The sequence below is a fragment of the Fundulus heteroclitus genome, chromosome 16, assembly GCF_011125445.2.
Source record: "Fundulus heteroclitus isolate FHET01 chromosome 16, MU-UCD_Fhet_4.1, whole genome shotgun sequence".
Lineage (NCBI taxonomy): Eukaryota > Metazoa > Chordata > Actinopteri > Cyprinodontiformes > Fundulidae > Fundulus > Fundulus heteroclitus.
The window spans coordinates 28,932,388-28,956,307 of NC_046376.1; the positions used below are offsets into that span (position 1 = coordinate 28,932,388).

Below are 23,920 nucleotides of genomic sequence, written 5' to 3' on the forward strand. Positions count from 1 at the left end.
GAACGCTGGAGATAGGCACCAGCGACCCCATGAGGGATTAAGCGGTTTGGAAAATGGATGGATGGATGAAATTTCAAGATATCTATTTTAAAGGGGACTTATCATGCAAAATCCACTTTAAATAAATTTTGCTGTGTACTGAAGTCTCTAAGAATGCAGAAAAGTTAAATGTGGTCGGTCCAGGAGCTGCGTAGATGTCTTTATATTCTGTTTGGGTCATGTTTTTCAAGCTGTTCACTTTTCTCTCTTTTTCTGTATTGCTTTTGGAACAATTGCATCACAGTATCTGCTGTGGAACTGCTAAAAGAGGTCATGGACTTCCAGCTTACCAATTTCGCAAATCTATCATTTTTATTTCTCGGAGTGACTTTGTAGTCCAAGCTTAAGTTACTAGTGGATACATGAAAATGTTTGATTGTTCATTATACCGTCCCCCAGCATACTACAAAAATGGTCGAATGGGGTGGAGTGGAATGCTCTTCGACCTGGAGGGGTGCGAGGTGTGAAGGGCCACCTTTGCATTTAAAGAGACGGAACCCAAACGAATTGTTCTCAGACGCACCTCAGAACAAGGGGGAAAAAGGGGGAACGTGGGGGTTAATTAATGAGGAACTCAGACCATTTCATTGCAGTTCCACTTTATATAGACCACAACTAAATGATTTAAATGTGAAAAGGAAGAACCGAAAAGCACATGTCCCCTTTAATAGGTTAAAAGGTTGTTTTGTGATATTTGTTTATAAAGAATTTACTTCCTGTTTAACTCTTCTTCATTCAGCCAATGCTGCTGTAGAGAAATACTTTTTCTCCGTAGCAATGCTTAGGGTTTAGGAGGTGAACTGCAGCGCCTGGCGAATCAGTCTCTTGTGCCAGGATCTTCACTCGAGCATCAGCTCGGCTTTAGCATTTCATTCTGAAAGGACCTCTAGATGAATTTAATCCCTGTCATCTAGTCTGTTCACTGAACTCCTTTACAGTAGAACACTAAATGCACCAAAGAACAAGGTAAACTCATTCACGTGAGTTGGCCCGTGCATAGCATTGATATCCAGGAAAATAAACATGCTACTGTACATTGTGTACACAGGAGTTTGACCCTCACACAGTGACTCACATACACAACAGTGAGCTGATGATGCAGAACTGCAGAGCAGTGTCTAGACTAGTAGTTCTCACCTCCTCCTCTTCTTCTGTCTGGCTGAACGTTCTGGTGCCAACACCGGTGGCAACAAGCAGGCTGGAAGAAAAGTGTTTAAGAAATGTGTGTTGAAGAGTCTGTTAGATGGTATGGCTTTTTTTTTTTATTTGTTGTATGTCCTCTAACTTTCAGATTGCGCTTTAACACTTGCTGGGTGCGGGGATTTGGTCTGTGAATGAATTTTGGTTACAGTTTATGCAGGGTAAACGTGTGCAATTTCTAGTATATTAATGTATTTCTATAAATCTAATATTGAATAGGCTACACATCAGTTGGTTTGTTGGTTATAATAAAGCAAACTGATGAAAATGGCTGATAAGATTAAAGGCAGCAGCTTGGAGTCCGCAGCATTTGTTCCAGCCACAAACTCATTAAAGGCGTCATAAAGGGAACTAATGAAAACCATGACCGGTATCATTACAAGTCCACAGGAGTCCTCTTGTCTTTCTCCTCTGTGAGCCAAAGAATAAAGGCCGCTATATTAATGCTCGCTCCAATAATGCTCGCTCCAATAATGCTACAAAACCCGCCACTGTCCTTTAAGTCGCGGCCATTCTCCTCTGTGTGTAATGCCAACTAAATTAAAGTCCAGGCCAATACTGTTGCGTAACCGTTTACACTCTGTCTTTGTTCCTCTGTGTGTTCCTGTGCAGGACGACAACTCCATGTTCTTCCAGTTTGGCCCCTCCATCGAGCAGCAGGCTTCTGTCATACTGAACATCATGGAGGAGTATGACTGGTACATCTTCTCCATCGTCACAACCTACTACCCCGGTTATCAGGACTTTGTCACCAAGGTAAGGCCGCGCAGCAGATTGAGACGTGCATTTACAGCGTGATGCAGAAGTATCAATTCCCCCTTTTAATGAAACATTTGTTGTGTTACAAGGACAACCTTCAAAGTATTTTTATTGTAAACTGACTCTCGCCAGATGGATGTCGTTCCACCGAGCTCCACACACCTCTGGAGCTCGGTGGAACGACATCCATCTGGCGAGATTCAGGTTATTTTTATTGGGCCCTTATGATTGACACAACACAAAGTAGTTTGTAACTGTGAAGTCACAGGTAAAGGATTTGAGGATGACAGAAAAAACATCTGGAAATTGTGGCTTGTAATTTGCATTCAGCCCCTCTGAGTCAATAATCGGTTGAACAATTACATCTTTCTGTTTTGCAGCAATACAGACTAAATGTTTTGTCTATTGCTCTTTGTAAAATAGCTCAGACTGTATCAGATTAACTGAGCGCATCTGTTAACCTTAGTTTTCAGTTCTGCCACATATTTTCAGCTGGATTTGGGTTGGCACTTTAACTAGGCCATTCTAAGGTGAACCTCCACTCCTCTCTCAAGTCTTTTTTAGGCTCTAACAGTGTTTCCTCCATAATATCTCTGAAAATACCTCCATGCATCTTCCAATCATCTTTGACCTGCTTCCCTTTTCCTGTTGAAGAGGATGCCGACCAAATCATGTCAGTGGGTGTTTTCTTGGTGAGGAGCAGCGTATGGACACACAACTGAACTCTGTTTACTAAGTAAACAACATCTGAAGGTGTTTACTTGAACCAGACCCTTATTTAGGATGACATTGGGCTGAATGAAAATGCACATCACACTTTAATTAATCTTTAATTATAAAAAAAAATAGTTCAAACCATCGTTATCATTTTGGCTCTCATTTTACACCCCATTTTATAGAGTTGCCATTTAGTCCCTGCCTACTTCTATTAGCTACAAGTAAACAACTGATATAAAGAAGACATTTTCACTAAATATGGAAATAATTCAATATAAAAGCACTCAAATTTCTTCTAAATTTTAATTTAATTGTATATTATATCAAATCCTATGTATTAAACTCTGTTCTTGTTTGTTTTGGGTTCTGATACCCATTTGGGCCAGGCTCATGTAAAATATGGTGGATTATGACACCTAATCAAATTGAAGGAACCCTAAGAGACAAACTGCAGGAAGATATTTTTTAGTGGAGTCATATAACAACATTTATTTCCAGCAGAGTAGATTATAGAAAACTAATGTAAGGACAAAATGCAGCATGGCTGGTACGAAATATGGAAAGAGAAACCACCACCACCCATGATTTTCCCCTTACTTTACAATTATGTGCTATTTTGTGTTGGTCAATTACATTAAATACTAAACTATTAAATACTTTTTTTTTGACATGACAAAAGGTAAAAAAGGTCAGAGGATGGGAATACTTTTACAAGATATTATGGCATTTTCTGTTTAAAAAAAATCATCATAGCAGTCTCAGACTCAGCTAGTCTGATGAGATTATCACCTGAAAGATTTTCCACCATCATGTGGAACTGGTTTGGAAGTGTTAACATGCAATAAATGAACCTTTAAAATCAAAGCATTGCCAAATTTATATCTCAAACCACATAAGCCACAAAAGTAGCAAGAAGCAAAGCAGGGCTTCTGTATTTCATGAAACATGTTTTATGCATGATATATATATATATATATATATATATATATATATATATATATATATATATATATATATATATATATATATATATATATATATATATATATATATACATACAATGTATTCTCATAACACATCTATCCCTGTCTATCTTAGATCCGAAACACCATTGAAAACAGTTTTGTTGGCTGGGAGATGGAGGAAGTTATTCTGCTCGACATGTCTGTGGATGATGGTGATTCCAAGATCCAGAACCAGCTGAAGAAACTCCAGAGCCCTGTGATTCTTCTCTACTGCACTAAAGAGGAGGCCAACACCATCTTCGAGGTGGCCCACTCTGTTGGGATCACTGGTTACGGCTACACCTGGATCGTCCCTTCGCTGGTAGCCGGAGACACTGTTGTAGTGCCTGCAGAGTTTCCCACAGGTAGGTGAAAAAGCTTAGTCAGATTCTATGAATCAAACAGGAATTTTTTGGAGAAAGTTGTATTCCTTAACAACAGCTTGCTTTGAGTTCAAAATCTTCCACTGTGCTTGAGAACAGTTACGGTGCCTTCCCTGCTCTTGTTCTAAACCATACTCTAACTAAAGCTGAGTGAACCATGACCTATTTTTGAGTCAGGGCTCACTGGTTAAGAAGGATGGGTCAATTCAAATTCATGAAAAACAATTAATTAAAAATGAACCAATTTTACCACCAATTGTAAACAAAACTTGACATACTTCTATGTACCATAAATTGGAACTGAGAACATCCAGTCGCCATTGTCTCCTTTCAGTCCTGCGTTGTACCACAGAAGCAGACCTGAGAACCAATTTCTTACTTTAACGTGGATTTTACATGTGGATGTTGGCTACAAAAAAAAAAAAGAGAAACAAACAAACAAAAAAAGAAACAAAGCGACCTTTCGTAATGACAAGGTAGAAGCCTCTTTGTCTTTGTCTCCTCCCACATCACCGCTGGATGTCACGCTAACCTTTGAAGGTCAACCCAAGTCACTTCTGAGTTGAGGCGCATTAAGCACTCAACCTGCACATGCAGTCTGTCAGGCACACCTGTCAGGCTGCCAGATGTAACACAACTCGTAGCACGTGGAGGTGGACAGACTCTTTCAGGAAGGCCAGCTCCCGGTGGGAAGCCAAACCTTTCAGTATTAGGGGGTGTTGCTGCTGTTCTACCCATCCGAACACTTCACTTCAGTTCCTTTACTGTCCCACAAGGGGAAATGGGCTGCAGTCAAATACAGTCAAAGGCATAAAAAAAACCCACAATTTCCACACTTAATAACAATCAAACATGTCAAAAAAGGATTTAAAAAGAAACAATAAAACCTTTCAACATTCTAAAATGTGCCAAGCTTGGTCAGACTTGATTAAAAGCTGCAATTGCACTTGGGACAAATGTGTACTGATTGCACCGTATAGTTGGCAACAGCAACATTCCTTGCCTTCAGTCTGCTCCCCTCGCTGTGACACAATCAGACTAGATGTGGATACGGTACACAGGAGCCTGATAAGGTGTTGGTGTTCGGCTTGTTGATTTACAGCGATGATTAAACCAATGCCTGTCCTCAGCAGTTTCTAATGAATGGTTTCCCGTAATTCAAGCTTTTTACCCCTGCTCCCTTGTTTGACATGTGTGAATTTACCATTTTAGAGCACAAGAGAAAAATAATAATGGATTCATTTAATCCAATGTGTTGTGTGTTTATGCTGTAGCGAGTGCCTTGCTTGGTGGAGCTGAGGTTTTTCACGTCGGTCTAGGGAGCCAAAATTGTTCATTCGGGTTCCAAATGAGAGTTCCACTTTGTAAAGTTTGAACCAGCACCGTATCGGTTATTTAAATCACATAATGACTTTCCTCTTGATTTATGTGGCTAAAGAGATAATCATGTTGTTTGTGTACTGCCTGACTGATTGCTAAGGGGAACTGTGGAGTGGCTGCATACACAAACCTTGTTTTTCTGCTGTTGAAACTGAATTATCATGGCATAAATCAAATGGGACGAGATGACGAATTGTAGGCAAAATGTCAACTTCTCGTTTTATGCGTGATGAATAAGGTACATAATGTGCCAAAACACGTTAGTCAAAGCAGGCCTGATTCTGAACAACAATATCAAATGGAGAAGAAAGTGTAAAATTCACGGTAAATGAAATATTCGGAAACATAAGCAAGGTTGTCGATGACCAAGCCACCGGTCATTGCTTTGCTGCTGCAGTTTAGGTACAGTGCCAGGCAAAGTTTTCCACATTTTGTCATTTTACAGCTACAAATTACAATATATTTTAATGGGGTTTGAGGTGAAAGACCAACACAAAATTGATAAATGGTTTTCAATTAGATTTGTGTTCAGCCCCCCAAGTTTATACTTTGAAATACTACTGCCAATTACATCTACAAGTCTCTAAATTCATTGCAAATATACAGACTGGAGTTCTGCATACTTCTTCAAAAAAAGGTCCATCAGATTGGTGTGGGAGCATCTGTGAGCATACGTTATGATTTTTAGCTACACAATCTAATGGCTTGGAAATTTAAACCCATGAATATGCTTTGAACCACTTTGTTGTGGCTCTGGTTGCATGTTATGGGTTGTTTTCCTGCTGGAAGGAGAACCTCTGTCTCTTTTGCAGCCTCTAACAGATTTTCCTCCAGAGTTGTCTCTCCTGTTGCTCCACCTGTCTTCCCTTCAGCTCTGGCTGGCTTCCCTGTCCCTCCTGAAGAAATAAATCCCCGCAGACTGTGGGGAGGGCGTGTGTATGGGGAGGTACAATGTTTTCTATCAGCCTTGAGCGTTGGTTAAAAAAATTAAACTCTGGTCTCACATGACCAGGGCACCTTCTTCCTCAGGTGTGCTGTTTCACCTTACATGTCTTGCTGCAAACTAAAAGTTGGGCATCTGGGGCTTCTTTTTTTTTTTTAAACCAGTGTCTGGTTCTAAATCTGTGGTTTAAGTAATGCTAGCGATACTTGGGTTGCCTTTAATGATACTTAGAAGAAATGTACACATTAATTGTTTAGTAGATTCAAATATATGAACCCTGATGGAATGAATGACAATGATCCAGGAACAGGTACTGGGGGCCAATGACAGGCTAGCTGCTGTTAGCGATACTGGTAAAATGCACGACACTATGAATCTAAAACAGTTAACCAAAAACCAATTATCTAATAATTAATTTTAACTGTCACTAATTACATGTTTAACGTGGCAATATTGGTCTGATTTGGTGAGAAAGTTAGAAAGTTTCTACTAACTTTTCCAAGGTCAAACCTGAAATTTGAACTTATAGGTAAAGCTGGGACACATACATAACATGTACTCAGAGGTGGGTAGTAACTAGTTACATTTACTCAGTTTTCATTTACTTTAGTAACATTTTGAACAAAATGTACTTCTAGGAAAAGTTTTACTGCAACGTACGCCTTACTTTTATTTGAGTAAATATTATGAAGAAGTATCGCTACTTTTACTTGAGTAAAATTTTTGGCTACTTTATCCGCTGTGAGGTACTTCACTGAATAAAGAACACACTTGTTTCAACCAAACATGCACCAGAGACACACATCTACACTTTTTTGTATCCAAGCTTTGTTGTTTTGATGGTATTTTCTATCTGCTGAGCTCATGGAGCCATTTACAGGTCAAGTAACCACTGTTAACAGTAGATAATGTTATTGGAAGTACTTGGCACTGTCCTGACTTACTGTATATACATTGACTGCTTAGTTTCATAAGTTTTATGTTGAAAAACATCTTTTCAGAAAAGTGTTGCTTCTGCCTGAATGTGTTACTTTGTAATTGTTATTGTTTGTAATTTTTTTATTAGCCGTTAAAATACCAGAATTTGCACATTGTTTAATATTTCCACCTGACCAATTACATCACTGTAAAATATTAAATCAGTTATAAATATTTACTCAGTACTTGAGTAGCCTTCTTACCAAATACTTTTTTACTCTTACCTGAGTAATTTCTTAGTTGGGCACTTTTTACTTTGACTTACCGTAAGTAAAAATATGTTTAAGTACTGCCACTCTTGAGTAATATTTCTGGCTACTCTACCCACCTTTGTATGTACTGCATTCGTCAACCAATCACGCACCGCCAATGGAAAAGCAAGCTTTTTTCCTATAGTTCTTTGTTTTGAAAAGTCTGTTAATATGGTGACAACGTTCTGTTTACTTACGTGGTAGCTGGTGTGCAAAGTTTGAGAATCGCTGTATTTAAGAATCTGAATCTGAAGTGATGCTCATATCAAGACAATATCAAGACAACACCAAATGTCTTCCAAAAGCATTGTCATGAAAAAGATCACGAGTTGCAAATTCTTCTGTAACAAAGTAGTACAAATAATATTTCCCCCCTCCTAAAGTCATTCAGCAAGCGTCTATCTCTCCTCTCAACTTGAGAACATTAAAGGAGCCACATGATCCCTTCAGGGGCATTCAAGCGCACTAACCTCTAGAAAAACATGTGGTGAAATGGCACGGTGGCATGGCAAGCAACTGATGATTTGCAGTTCAGAGTTCAGCAGAAGGTCCATGCTAGCTGTGGGGATAATTTGCTTGCTTGGTACACTTAATCATTTGCACGGTGTCCCATGAAATGCCTGCAATTCTCAGGGATGATTTCAGTGATGCCTACGCTAAGTTGAGCTCTTGGGAACCAGCTCGCTGCTCTGTCAAATTTGCAGTTCCACTTTCATCATTTTATTTTTCTACATTTTATTCTTTTATTTCTTTAAAGTGTTTGTATTGTTATTTCTGCACACTTCTTGTTAATTCTGTCCTTACCCTAGCCTTTTGTCTCGCTCCACTACCCCACTTCTTTTGCCTGTTGTCCTGCATACTGTGTATTAGCATCAGTACCACATCTGGGATCACCGTATATAAGCTGTTTTCCAAAATTAAACATACTTATGAATTCTTTTAGTATAAAAGTAAGGTGTGATCACTGATCCAACTCAGCAGCTGAGAAGATACACTGTGCAATCTTCTTCAATCCTATTTTGGTGATTTTTAAAGATTAATTAAAGGTTTCTTGGATAATAGTCTGCAATCAGTGTAGAATACTTAGAGGTTTAATCAGTCCATATTACATTTTAGTCTGTCCATATTTTAAGATGAAGGTAATTCTAAAAAGGGGATCTTTTGTTTTCATAAACATAACAGATTTCATAAATATCCAACAGTGTTGTAAAGCATCTCGGGAGAGTGTAGAAAACCCAGTTCTGGTTGGATCAAGCTTAACATTTTAGATTTTTAGACCTAAAATCAGTATAAACAGCCCACAACACAGTAAAAGCCCTTTAGTTTATTGCAGATTTTAGGCTCTAAAGCAGATGCTAACTTTACAGTCATTGTTAGCTAACATTTAGCCAGTTGTAAGGTTCTCACAGTGCTTATAAATCATTCGTATGTTGATGCTACGTCGCAGTCATTTAAACCAAGTACCAATTACCAAAAAAAAAAAAAAATGCTGGCACCAGTGTTAACATGAATTGTACATTTTAATTTAGTTTTAGTCATTGTCTTTTGAGTACAATTTAATAGATTTAAGTCTTAACTTTAAGTCAACTTTAAATTTAAGTTGACTGAATTTTACTACAGGTTAGTTTAATTTACTCTAAACTTACTTGACAAAAGTATAGTGTCATAGAGAAAGGCAAATTAGGGCCTCTAATGTGTTGCTAAAAAATAATGATGAAAATATAGTTCACATCTTTAACAGTAACAGCAAACAGGCTTAAATCTGAGGCAACCAGACTTTCGTTCAGTTCTTTTATAAAACGATTCAACACCTGTGCAGGAGTCTTTTACCCCGTTTACACTCCCCCTTTTTAACCGTGCCTAGACAAGTCCGAGCTCAGTAACTGAGATAACTATCGAGTGTAAATGCAAACTGAACTTAACCGAGCCAGACACAACCGGATTGCGCTAAATGCAGACCAGTTCCATGTGTAAGCTCGGCTCGGTTTTTCCCTAGCCCGGTTCTCAGATAACAAAGAGCGCATGAGCAGACCGTGTCATCTCCTTACAGCCATCTTACATTTCAGACACTCATAATAATACTAGCTTCCCTACCGTGACACACGATTTCCAGTGATGATTCTGCTTAGCAGTGTGATGAACCTCAGCGTCTGTTGTTGTTGTTTCCTGCGTCTGTAAATCCTTATTAGACGTTTGTTTGTCTTATCCTCTTCCCAAAAGCCGACTCTATCAAGTAAATTCACCAAAAGTTGCCATCTTCGCCTGACTCTCCGCAAACAACGACGTATCACCAAGCTTAACTGCCTGAATGTTACGCGCGCCGCCATCTTTATTTGCTTGGTGCCGCCTGTAATCCCAGAGAGCAGTAGTACCACAGACAGTCACTAGGAGGCGAGGAGGAGCTGAGGAACCGAGATAGCGTGATGTGTAAACGATAGTCAGAACCAAGCTCGGGTTGGTTAACTGATCCAAGCTCGGACCGAGCTCTGCCTGGATCGGTTTAACAGGGTAGTGTAAATGGGGCTATAGTCAGTTCTGGTTGCTCACACTTGAGCTCTTGAGGTGTGAGTGGAACTCACACCAAGCAATAGCTTCTAACGACCCAGGACAGTGGCGGTGGGTCACTGATTTGCATGTGACTAAGAATGTGCCTAAGAGGATGGACCTCCATGTTCCTTAAAAACAGCAGTGCTCCAACTGTAGGTTGCTCAAGTACGAGCCACCAGATTTTGACAAATACCCCTGTATAGGTGTCAAAATGTTTTCAGAAAGAACTGAACAAAAGTCCAGTTGCCTCCGATTTAAACCTGTTTACTGTTGCGACGACCCGGATAACTGAGAATTTGCACAGGCATCTTCAACAGTAGTGAGAGGTAATGCTTAATGCTAATTGTGATAACTTTGCTTACTTTTCCAACTCCTTCCATATTTCATATTGATAAAAAAAAATTTTATTTGAATACATTTTGTGTAAATTTCTTTAAAAAACCCAATGAAACAAGGTTAGTGATTAAAAACTATGCTGAATATTTTTTGGCAATTGAATTACTATTGTTTGCAATGCAAACGTTTTCACAGTGACGGAGGCTGGCATTTTTTGTCAGGAACCAGAGACAGAGGGACCCAGTATTCAACCAGACAAGCAAAGGTTAGGTTAAGAAGGTTTATTTTTCCAAAAACAGATGTTGTGAGCAGAAACCAAGACAGGCAGGCAAAAATGAAGGGCAGGACAAAAACAAAGCTTGTGGTAAAAAACAGTCCAAGGCAAAAAAGCAGGCAATCAGATAAGGGAGGAAAAACACAGTACAGGGAATGCTGGCAAAAACTCACCCATGGACATGGCAGAAACAAACAATGATGTGGCAGATTGCAGGGGGCAGAGGCAGGTATAAGTAAGGGATTGATCAGGTGAATGGAGTGAAACTAATTAGTGACATGGGTGGAGCTAATCGGGAACAGGGAAGTGCTTGGGAGTAAAACTGAAGCCGATTGGATGGTGACTGGTGAAGGGGAGTGACAGGAAGACAAAAGAACACTGGCAGGTTTACTGAACTTAGACTGGTGACAGAAATGGTTTGAGCAGACCGGATAAACTTATAACCTAAAACAAAATCAAACACTAAGACAGAACCTAAAATAGAAACTGAACTTAAGGCAGGAGAGTGAAGTAGTTGATCAAATAACAAACAAAAACCATAACCAAATCCAAATCATGACATTTTTGTCTTTATTAGGTGCCTCCGACACCTGACAACAGGTCAACAACCACTTCCGGTCTCACTTCAAAATAGGAGGCTTAAACATTAATACAACACATTTTGAGTCTTGAAGCTTTCACTTTCAAATATAGGACTCATTGTCATGACTTCATCTAAAAGAGCGACTAGTTAGTGCTTCATAAGACAGACTTCATTTTAAATTTACCCCTGGCAAAAAGCCTAAAACATTCATCTGTTATGAAGTTAGCCTCTTCTAACACTGAAGAATTTACTGTATCTCTCTGTGTCATAACTAAATTTCTCTAACTGTAGACATGAGCAGATTTAGGCAAGTTGCTGTGTTCTTGTCATCACTTCCTGTTTCATGAAGATCAGCACTTAAATGGCATGTTTCCTTAACTTTCTCAGTGGCCCGGGGATTTAAGCTTCAATACTATTATGCCATTATTATACTCCAAGAAAACAAAAAGGCATGGATTACTAGTTCAAGTTAAAGTTAGGCAAGGTCAAATTATATTTCTAATGGAACTGTTAGGGGTGCGACTAATTGTGTGTTACCAGGGGTTTTGTGAAACAACAAATATTATGTTGTTTTTTGTTATTGTAGGGGGGGGGGGGTTATCATCCACAGCATACAAAAATGCACATTAAAGGTTGGATGGTTGTACATTTTTCAGCTAGGTGACATCCAACTGCAATAAAAGATGAAAGACTTTTAAGGCTTTTTGCACGTTACCGTTACACGTTACCATGTCTATAGCTGTGGAGGATGCTGTATGAAATGTTTCCCTGTATACTCTAATGTGTGAGCATATTGCAGGGAAACACATATTAATCAGCAGCCACGTTTTCTCGCTGGTAAAAGGCTTCACAGATTTGGAAGCGGCGTTTTGTTTATACGTCATGCATTTACGTGACTGTGTTATGACATTTACACATATCCTGAGAGAGGTATAAATCCATATGCATAAGGCAGCATGTTCCCATGATGCAAAGGAACCCACCTCAGAGCATACTTCACTTACGCACACATACATGCCCACCGCTTTCTAGATAGGAATCGTTCCCATAAGATAGCAAAAGTGACGTGCGTAAAAAGGAACGAGCTATGAGAGCGAGCGCGAAGAGAGTGTCAAGACTGTGTGATTCTTAGATGTGGTCCTGAAGGGCCGGAGCTGTCAGTGCTAAGGCCCCGTGAGGAGAGCAGGTTGCCAGGCCGCCTGTCTATTTATGCCCACTGACATGGTAGTGGACTGGCTGACATGTAGTCATACACTGTCAGATCGATGCAGATCAACTGAAAGACACAGAGAAGGACAGGCTAAGTGAAAGACAGAAAATGGATAGCATGATAAACTGGCATGAAGACTGAAGCTGTGACTCTAATCCAGGTCATTGTAATGAACCAAAATGGATATCTGGCAGGAATCATGAGCCTTTGGTGGAGCTAATGAGCTCTTCAAATCTTATTTTCACAGCGTTTTCTTTTTTAAGAACCACCATTTTTTAAATAAAGAAAAGCAGGAAATGTGTGCAAAAAGAAAACGGATAAATTATCTTCTCTGGGATGTTGGTATTTGTGGAGAATGATGTAAAAAAAAAAGCACAATTCCACCTAATGATAACAAAAATAGAGTTAAAAAACGTTTGGTGTCATCTATCTATCTATCTATCTATCTATCTATCTATCTATCTATCTATCTATCTATCTATCTATCTATCTATCTATCTATCTATCTATCTATCTATCTATCTATCTATCTATCTATCTATCTATCTATCTATCTATCTATCTATCTATCTATCTATCTATCTATCTATCTATCTATCTATCTATCTATCTATCTATCTATCTATCTATCTATCTATCTAATAGTTTTAGTCTTTATCAATTTCAACAGAGACAGTTTTTTATACAAATTTGTTGAGCTTCTTTTAGTCACACTCTCCACAACAGACCTATAGAAGATCTGCAGCATCTTAATGCAAACCCTGAAGGATCTAAGCTTCCTCAGGAAGTACTGTCTGCTTCACTGTTGCGTCTCCAGTCCAATTTGTTGTCCAGGTGAACACAGTGGCATTTATACTCCTCCACCACCTCCACTTCTTCTTCCAGTATGGTAATACTGTTGTTACTATTCCTGTTTCTCCTGAAGTCTACAATCATCTCCTTTGTTGTATTCACATTCAAAATGAGATGATTGTTCCCACATCATGCCACAAAGCGGTCCACCAGCTTTCTGTACTCAGCTTCCTGTCCATCTCTGATGCAGCCAATGGCTGCAGAATAATCTTAGTATTTCTGCAGATGACAGAAGTATGTCTTGTATTGGGGGAGTGCTGGCCGAGTGGTTAGAGCAGCGCGCTTGCGCTCTGAGAAGGATGCAAGTACCCGGTTCGATCCCAACTGCCTGCACTCTGGGTCCCTGAACAAGACCCTCAACCCTCAACTGCTCCCCGGACTCCTTACAGTGGCAGCCCACTGCTCCCCAATGGGGATGGGTTAGAAGAAGGGAATTTCTCCATTGTGAGATCAATAAAGTTCAATTATTTATTATTATTTATTGGAAGTGTGAGGTGTACAGAGTGAAAAGGAATGGTAAGAGTACAGCCCCCTGTGGTACTTCTGTGGTGCTGACCACCTGGTTAGACACACGACCCTTCAGTCTCACAAACTGTGGTCTATTTGATCCAGGCAATTGTTGAGTCCTCTGGAGTTTCTGACAAAGCAAATCAGGCTGAATTGTATTAAATACACTGGAGAAATAAAAGAACCTGATCTTCACAGAGCTGTCTGCCTTGTCTAAATGACATTGGGCTAGTTGAAGCCAGTGTATGATGGCGTCTTCAGCTCCAACTCCATGGCAATAGGCAAACTGCAGGAGGTCCTGATAGCTGCTTGTTTGCTTGCTCAGGTGGGACAACAGGAGTATTTCTAGAACCTTCATGATTTGGGATGTCAGGGCAACAGGTCTAAAGTCATTCAGGACGGATGAGTCTTCATTGGTACCAGAACCATGCAGGAGGTCTTCCACATCACTGGAACCTTCCCTTTGGTCAGACTAAGGTTGAAGAGGTGCTGTAGAATCCCAGAGAGTTGCTCTGTGCAGGCCTTCAGGACTCTGGGGCTGACACCATCAGGACTTGTGGCCTGTAGGGGAAGTGATGTCCTAGTGGTTAGAAAAGCGCGCTTGCACTCTGAGAAGGTTGCAAGTACCCGGTTCAATCCCCACCGCCAGCACTCTGGGTCCCTGAGCCTTAACCCTTAACCCCAGATTGCAAATACGCAGACGTGAAAAAAAGGTCTATGGCCGTGGTGGAAGCATCTAAAGTGTGACATTGAAGCTTAGTGTCAAAGGACGGTGAGGTGTCTGTTTGGCCGTGGGCAGGAGTGGAGGATGCCGTTCTTGTTCCTGAACTGAACCTAGGTCCAGACTTCATCTGTCCCATCCTTCGTCTCCTAAAAGTCTGTAATCGTCTTCATCCCTGACCATACGTCTCCAGTATTGTTCTGCTGGAGCTTCCTCTCCTGCTTCTTCCTGTACGCCTCCTTGTTGTGTCTAATCTTCACTTTAAGTTGCTGCTGTATGTTCCTCAATAACTGGTTTAAAACCATTAAAAGATACTTGCTGTAGCTCTGTCGTTCAATGTGCAAAGCTTTCAGAAGCATAACCCAAAATATTTGCAGCTATAATTACAGGGAAAATATTTATACAATATCATTTGTGGTCGTCCAAGAGCTACAAATGTTTTTGTGAGAATCTGTATATACATAGATTTATAACTGATTTAAATTTAGAACTGGTCCTACTCAGGACTCCTGCCCAAACAGGATTGAATGAGCTCCTAAATGACATTGCAGGATGATTAAATGATAGAATTAGACTTGTTGTAAGTCAGGCCTGAGAAGATTGATTCGATCCAAACAGGATGTGATCATGACAACCAGATTGTCATTAAAAGAGAGAAACACTGTGCACTAGGCAGCACACAATGTCTCATCGCTTATTGGTGATGCTTCTTCATTAGTTAGTTGCATTATGGATGAAAATCCCAATATAGAGTTTAATATCAAATGACAGCAGTTTATCAGATGCATAATGGGGTGATTTTCCAAATAAATCAACACTCGTTATATTTTAGTCTGTGCTTGTTTTTATTTTATTCCTTTTATATTGTTGTTGTACCAAAATAGAAGAATAACCCATAACTAAATGTCAGCTGTGAGGCGGGGAGTTTTGGTTGACCCAAGCTTTACTGAGCATGGCAAAACCAAGAAAAAGCACCAAACAGGGCTTCAGACAAAGATGTATAAACACTGGTTTACAAGACGGTATGCTGGAGAATCTCAGGCATCCTGGCAAAAGTTGAAAGTGTTTTCCCATGGTGATTTGCAGAGACGGACTTTGAAACAGATGCCCATTTAAAAATGAAACCCGCACAAACATATAAATACAACAAAGGTTCCTCAAGATTTGAAACTGAGATTTAAGGAAGACAAGAGGACAAGCTACAGACACTACAAAGTCCAGCAGCCATAGACAAAGGTTTAGACTGATAGATGGACAAACCCTTTGTGCACAGGTAAATGTTCCCTAAACTTAGTATCCAATTGTACCATTCTTGGCATCAACCACTGCAATCAAGCATTTGTGATGACTGTCAATAAGCGTTTATCATTTCATTTTCATGATTATTGTTAGCAGGTGGTTCTGTAAAGTGCTTTACATTTTTACTGTAAAATATACAGGTAGGGTAGTAAAGTGGTTTACATTTGTATCGTATTTTTTTACTGGTAAAATTCTGGCAACCACAGCTGCCAAATGTTTTTCAGTAAAAACAATGGATTTTTTTTACAGTGTAGATGTGATATGCTCTTTCTGAAGCTGTCAGTATTACACCATGTGTAACACAATTCATTTTTGTCGTGTCAGTCCACAGAGCATTTTCCTGGCGATCACTAAGCTCCTTCTTCATGTTTTTTTTTTTTGGTTAGCAGTGATTTTCAGCTTAGAGCTCTCCAATGTGTAAGCCCTCCAATCCTTTAGATGTTGTTCAGAGATTTTTTTTCTGCCCTCCAGGATGACTCCTTGATGCTCTCTTGGAGTAATTTTGGAAGGCCAGCCACCCTTGAGAATGTTCACCACTAATCAATGTTTTGTGCAACTGGGGATAATCCCAGCCTTAGATATTACTTTGTGAGCAGCAGTCAACTGGGACACTTCAGTGGCTCAACTGGTGACTCCTCCCACCAGCCAATCAGTGACTAACATCTTGTTTTCCGTTTGAATCGACTCGCTTGGAACCTCTGAGAAAAAGGTTCTTAAAAGAGGGCATGTACCAAGTAGAAAACCTGATAAATGAGTAGAACTGAGTCGAGCTGCACTGAGTAGGTGCCATTAGAAACACTTTTCCAGACTGATGGATATTAATGACTTTTTTTCTGATCCGTTCTTGAATTTCTTTAGGCGAGGCTTTTATCTGTTGCCTCCCAAGATCTTTTAACCTACTTCATGTTGTCTGACAGGTTCCACTTAAGTGATTTCTTCATCCGACAGGTGTGACAGTAATCACATTTAATCATTGCATTTGAACTAAAATGTGTTTATTCTGTTAATTCATGAGCAACTGAGTAGCCACATGTTGGTCTGGATAGTTTTCCTTAATAAAATTTAAAAACTGAATGTTTACAAATACCTATTCATAGCACCATATCTTTTATTCTTAGTACTTTACCTTTTTACCTTCTAGACTTTGCTCCTACCTCACTGTTTCTATTGATGGTTCTGCTCTGTCCAGATCTCTCTGAATCTCTCGTCCTCCTGCTTTGTCCACACAGGTCTGCTGTCAGTGTCCTATGACGAGTGGGACTATGGCCTGGAGGCCCGTGTTCGAGACGGCGTGGCGATCATCACTATGGCAACTTCCACCATGGTGATGGACCGTGGACCTCACACCTTGCTGAAATCAGAATGCCACGGAACTCCGGAAAAGAAAACCCCAATCTCAGGCAACCCAAATGAAGTCCTCAGGTAGGAGGAGATTTAGGCTTTACCCCACCTGTAGTTAGGCTGGAAACATTCATTAAAGCAGACCTTTTTTTTTATTTTATTTTATTTTATTTTATTTTTTACTTTCTAATGGAAAGATACCTGAACTTATACAGTTTTGGTATCAGTTATTCCACAAAATTGCACTCGGAGGTAGGAGGTTTTTGCTTTATCACCAGATAAAGAATCTGTATTCCTAATACAGAGTCATTTAAGAATAGTCCACAACATTTAAAAATCAGTTCCTTGTACAGTGGCTGTCAGAAGTTTACATACACTAATCATTTTCAAATAATCTTATTAACTTGGGGCTTTTAACAAAGCATTTCCATTGTTCCTTTTCTTTTTTTGGTAGTTATTAGACAACACAAAACTTTATGAATTTAACCAAAAAAAAAGTTTGTTGCAAAATGTTCAAGTTAATGTAGATTTCCTGTAATTCACACAGGCTCATAGTGAACTTACATGATGAAATATTTTCATACACCCCTCCTATCAATCAGGATAAATGCCTAAGTTGGACATCGCACCTCAACAACACTCAAGTCTCTGGCATTGCTTTGCAGAAGTTTAAAGTCAGCCTGCTTTATCCACTCTGAAACCAGCTTTGTTGTGCGTTTGCGATCCTTGTCATGTTAGAGCATTCGGTTTTGCCTATGTTTCAACCGTCTAGAAGATGATTTGAGGCACAGTTGAATAATTTGGATGAGGTCCTCCTCTGTCATGCTTCAGTTTTCTTTGTGCAATCCACTCACACCTGTGGAAGCAAAACTGTCCCACAGCGTGATACTACCACTTCCATGCTTGATAGAAGGCTGTGTTTAGAGCCATTTTATTTATTTATTCTATCTCACTACAGAACTTTTCTCCTCAAGACTTGCCCGTCTATGCGGGTGGCTGCAAATTTTCAGTCAAGCCTAACGATAATTAAAAGCAAGGGGCTTCATTCTTGGTTAGCTGGTGTCCCAGCAGTTTCCCATTTATAACAGACTTACATTGTTTGTTGTATGCTCATGCCACCCTCATAAAAGAACGGCTCAAATGCATCCTCTGAGGCCTAAAATAAAATAGGACTTTAAAGCATGAGGTGAATGTGTCTGAAACTGTTGTAGAAAACTATTTCCATTAACATTCAACTAAAATTAACATGTTATCTTAAAATGTGAAGACTTGGTGTGCTGGTGGGACAAAAGGGTAGGTGATGCAAAAATTAGGCTGTGTTACTAACTAAAATTACTGCAAGATGGTCTTGACTTTACAGGTAATGAGTCACAGCATTACATTTCAGACACACACATTAATATGACATTGATTAATTAAACAGAAAATGCCACACACAGCTGCTTTAAAGGGGGCAGATTCAGGTGTTTCAGCTTCTCAGTCTGGTAAACATCAGCACATTTGCAGAAGCAGCAGATGTTGGCGCACAGTCCTAAATGTGCAAAAAAAAAAAAAAAAAGATCAACCTCTGTCCAATAAATTCCCACACCTCACACACAAAGATCGCCTTGTTATCCCGATGAAAACCAAGCCCATCCCTTCAGCTGTCCGTTTCAGCACCAGGCCTTTTGAACTGGTTTTGAAGCGTGGCGTTCGGCTGCGCTGCGCTCTGCGCTCTGCCTAATTGGTCCCAGCGGCGTTTCAGTCAGCGAACGCTATCCCCTGTCGCGTTGTGCTCCAGAGCAGAGCAGAGCGCAGGGCTGTGTTCAGGAGCGGTTTCACCTTCCTGCCGCTGTCCATGTCTGCTCACAGTGTAAGGGTTTAATGCTGAGAAGCAGGCTGTCAGGAAAGAGCGGGTATGTCTGTCTGTGCAGTGGGAGTAGCAGTTTGCTGAGGAGATTGTCAGTGTTTCTGTGAGGATACTGGTTGGGCTGCTTTTGAATATGCTGCTTGGAAAGGCAGCTGAGGGGACACATACTCTACATACCATGAAATCATTTTGGACCCTCAAATGCAATACTGCCGTCGATTGCTCCCCTGGCTTGATCCATGTTCATGTTGAGATATTCACGGTGACTTGTGAGTGTCAATACCCATAACGGCCAGACTTTTTAGCATTTTGTCAAACTTCAACATATTTGGGGGGATTTTATGTGACAGTGCAACACAAAGCAGTACGTAATTGTGAATCGGAAGGGAAATTATGGATGTTTTAGAAAAATAAAATCTGAAAAGTGTGGCATGCATGTATATTCAGCCCCACTAACCTAAATCCTCCGAACCAGTTTTTGCTGTGGTCACATCCGCAGGTCTTTTGGGGTACGTCTCTTAACAGCTTCTCACATCTAAAAACTGAATTGTACGCCCCATTCCTTGCAAAAAAACTTCATTAATGTCAGAATACATGGTAAGCTCCTATCAACAGATGCTTTTCAGTTTTGGCACACATACTCAATTGGAATTAGGTGCAGATTTTAACTGGGCCTGGTTTTAACAAATGACTTTGATCTACACTACTCCATTGTAGCTCTGGCTACCTGTTTAGGGTTTCTGCCCTGATGGAAAGTTAAACTTGCATCTCAGTCTCAAGCCTTTTCCAGCCTCTAACAGCTTTTTTGATGTCCCTGTATTTAGCTCTATACGTCTTCCCATCAACTCATAACCAGCCTCTCTTTCCCTGCTGAAGACGAGCATCCCCACACCATGGTGCTGGAACCACTATATGTCACAGTGAGGGCAGTATTTGATTGATCTGCCTTATTATTCTTATTTTCTAGATAGTGCTCTAAATGTGGACCATAAAGTTCAATTTTGGTCTCATCTTACAAGAGCCGCTCCTTACACAGACTTGCTTTCTCTCCAACATGGCTTGAAGCAAACTATAAATGAGAGTACTTATAACTTTCTTTCATCAATGGCTTTTTTTTTCTTGTCACTCTTCCACAGACCACACTAAATACGGCATGGGCGCCGCAAGGAACCCAAATAATTAAAATCAGTGTGTACTCTCATATTAGCCATGGTGCAGTGCGGCTGTGGCTACTGATGCCGTGTGGCTCAGACTAATGATTCCACAAGAAGGAAGTTTGGCCGGACGTTGCAGCAGCCCCTGGTTCAAGTTCTTGAATTTCACGAGTCAAACAGGGAATGTCAGGCTGGTGAATTTCAGTATAAAATCAACTTATGCTAACTTGACGGGTGTAAACAAAACAGTAACACAGAAACACAAGGAAACAGGGGAGTTGCTGGAGGTCGAAAAAAGTTATTTCAAAGTTATTTTCCCTAAAAAAAATGCAAACCATTGCTGTTTTTTAATCAATTATGAGGGCTAGCAATACCGTGGCCGCAGCTGGCCGCTGTTTCCCTAGGAGCAGTGTGAGAAGGGGTTTGCAGAGAAGCTGCACTGAATCAAGACCACAGCCAGCACGGTAGTCAGTGTGAGCCCAGGATTACTCCACTTTTAACCTCTCCACAACTTTCTCCTCGACCTTTCCTCTATCTTACTGAAGATTCTGTTTGTTCTCCAGTGTTCCCCGAGGCCATGACAGAACATCTGGATTTATACTGATTTATACTTATAAATGGCACCCAGGTGGAGTTTTCTTAAAGGTGTCATGACATCACTGTATAAACCATTTCATGTAGCAGATATTGCTGCATGTGTAATGATTGCATATAATTTTGTAGAAAAAACAACGTCATGATATAATTTTGTCAGCCCAAACGTCTCTCCTCAGTAACAGGGTTGGGCACTGTAATGATATGCCGCTCTACTAAGTTAACTTCGCTCTGATTGGCTACAACCATATTTGGAAAACTGTTCAAAGGCGGCCCCTCCATCCTCACCTCCCCTCAGGCTGATCTGGGGCTGTCGTCAGCACGCTGCTCCGCCTTCCTCCTCTCGGGTCAGACGGGACATTAGCTGGGGGGAGGGGAGAGGGGGTGAAGGGGAGGGGAGGTGGAAGGCTGTTTTCTTGATAGTGTGCTCTGATTGGAGAACATCAATGAAGTAGTAAGATAACCTGTTTTCTGATCTGGCCATTTTTGAGCTAATTAACAAAGCTGACTGCCCCTGAGCAGGTGTTTGGTATTCAGTTTAGACATTAAGAAGACCTCACCAGTGTGTAATAGACCATATTATACCCCCAAAACCTCAGAAAAATCACATTTGTTGTCATGGCCCCTTTAACATTCTTCAAGGTAATTTGTTGCAGTTGGTTTTAAATAACTAGTACTAAAGTAATGGGGTTTGAACAGAAATGCACTTCAATGCTTTCCAGATTTTTCCCTTTTTTTCCTTTTTTTTTTAGAACATTCATAGTTTGGGTTGTAATGTGATAAAATGTACAGATGATTATGCTTCTGAACACCTTTGCAACACTTTCTGCCTTCCTGTTGTTGGTTGCTCATCACAAGCTTGAATCAACAGAAAAACACCGCTCCAACACCCCACTTTGGCACCATCAGAAACCCATGCTCACCTCTCTGGATGACTGCTTAGCAATCCCAGCCTTAATAGCAGCCCTCACTAAAGCCTCGATGTGTACTCCTCTGATGTCATTTCAGCCCTGGTCTGTGGTTTACTCCTTTCTGAGGCTTAGCTTTTGTTTCATCGCTGCTTACTGCTTTGAACTAGCAGTGGAGTTCATGGCGGCCGCTGCTGCTGTCCCAGAATACTATTCGCCTGTTTTGTTTGTGTGTGCCTGACTGTAGTCTGCTGTAAACCACTTTGCTCATCCCAGCTCTGTGCTGGTCCCTGCTCTGTTGAACCTGTCCCGTTTGCCTTTGTCCCCTTTGCCCCATAGTCCTTTCCTCTTCTTTGGTCCCTCTTCATACATCAGTTTTCCTCTGCTCTGTTTTCCTCATTCACCTCTGTGGATTGCTGCTCAGACCTACTGTCCTCTCCTCTCTCCTCCCGGTGATTTTCCTCTCATCCCTGCTGTTCAGCTCCTCCCCATTCATTGTCTGCACTTCAGACCCGCGGTTTTATAATCAACTTAGCTGTGTAGTTGATTAGATCGGTTGCAAGTGCTGCTGAGATCCTTCGCCCCTCAGTGCCTTAACTAAATTTGTTTGGCGATAACCTTTGTCTTCAAGTGTTCAATCAAGAGATTAGCAATTGACCAAGAGTTTATCTGCTCTGAACTGAATAAAGGGCTTAGTTGGCTGGAAGGATGTTCCATTTCCTGATCAGTTTGCAACTTAGTGAATAAAAAAATGTATAACGATAGATGAGAAGAGAGTGACTAGGTTTGTAGTCTATTTTGTAACAAAAGTCAGTAAATGCCAAGAGATGCAGGACAGTTTTGAGATTTATTGACATGCAGAAACTCAAATTTCCGTTAGATTAGCTGAAGTAAAAGCTCTTCAGCTCTGCAGGTTATTTTGAAAATGCACCATTGGATATTGGAATTATTTAGTATGACGTCATAGAAATATTAAATAGTTTGATTGCTACATTTTTAAAATGACTTTTAAAGCTGCAGTAGGTAACTTCTGTATGCCTGTGCAAATTCTTAGTTATCCGGGTCATCGCAACAAAGTGGCGGCTCCAGTGATTTTGTTTTTTTCTGCATGGGGGGCTAAACATTTTACTGATGGTGCTATGAAGGATAACTTGTAGAGGATAAAGTGTCTAATGTTTATGTGGTATTCTGCTGCTCAGTTAAAGCATACACAAACATGAACTGCGAAAATGAATTCACTGTATTCTTTTTCCCAAGACGTGTCCATGGAAATGTAGGCAGAAAGAAATGATTCATTCTTGCCTTACACATTTGTTTCAAACAGTGCTTTAAATGGAAAAAAATAAGTGCCGGTACTCCCCTTAATTTCATACGAATATGATGGGTAATATGTTTTATATAGATCCATCTATCAGTCTATAAATCAATAGTTTCAATGTACAGAAATGACAAAAAAAACAAAGAATAAAGCCAGTTCTAAAACAAATCCACATGAGCCAAGTTCAAAGTGTCATGAAGCCACTTCTATTAACTTCAAGACTCATATTGTCATAAATAATAACATCAAAACCTAAAAATATAAAACAAATAATCTTTAAAAACATAAGAAGTGATAAGTATTAGACTTAAGATTTCAGTAAGCTTATTACTGTCACAGTTTCTTTTTGTACCATATATTAGGCATGGCCTCAACAAACCCATGCCACTGTATAAATGTATCTTTAATCTGAAAATGTTTTAGTATCTTAAAAAACTCAATATATTGACCAGCTACTGGGTCATCAGGTAATGAGCTGTATATAGAAAGTGTGAAATCTAAAAAGCCATCAGGCCTGAACTTGTGTAGTCTACCGGAGGAGAACAAAAACAAGCTGTCTCCACTTCCATCACACACGGGAATAGATATGGGTAGGAGATAGCAGAGGCTGAAAGAGAAAGCAAAAAGAAGCAGAAAACACAAGACATATTGTGAGTACATTTCAGTCCATCAGTACCAGTACTTTCAATAACTGAAATATATTTGCAGGTTTTGCACATACAGCTAAATGTTAAAATGTTAAATATCAATAATTATTTAGAAAACACCAGTCT

At 40.1% G+C, this 23,920-nt stretch overlaps 1 protein-coding gene across 3 annotated transcripts in view; it reads left to right on the forward strand.

Moving 5' to 3' along the window:
- LOC105938069 (glutamate receptor ionotropic, NMDA 2B) overlaps window positions 1-23,920 on the forward strand; it is a 207,420-nt gene that overhangs the window by 124,369 nt on the left and 59,131 nt on the right. For all 3 annotated transcript variants that reach the window (XM_021307125.2, XM_021307126.2, XM_012879685.3), the window contains exons 5-7: window positions 1,852-1,995; window positions 3,814-4,084; window positions 17,213-17,405. In XM_021307125.2, the coding sequence (XP_021162800.2) occupies window positions 1,852-1,995; window positions 3,814-4,084; window positions 17,213-17,405 (608 nt within the window). The remainder of the gene's footprint in view (window positions 1-1,851; window positions 1,996-3,813; window positions 4,085-17,212; window positions 17,406-23,920) is intronic.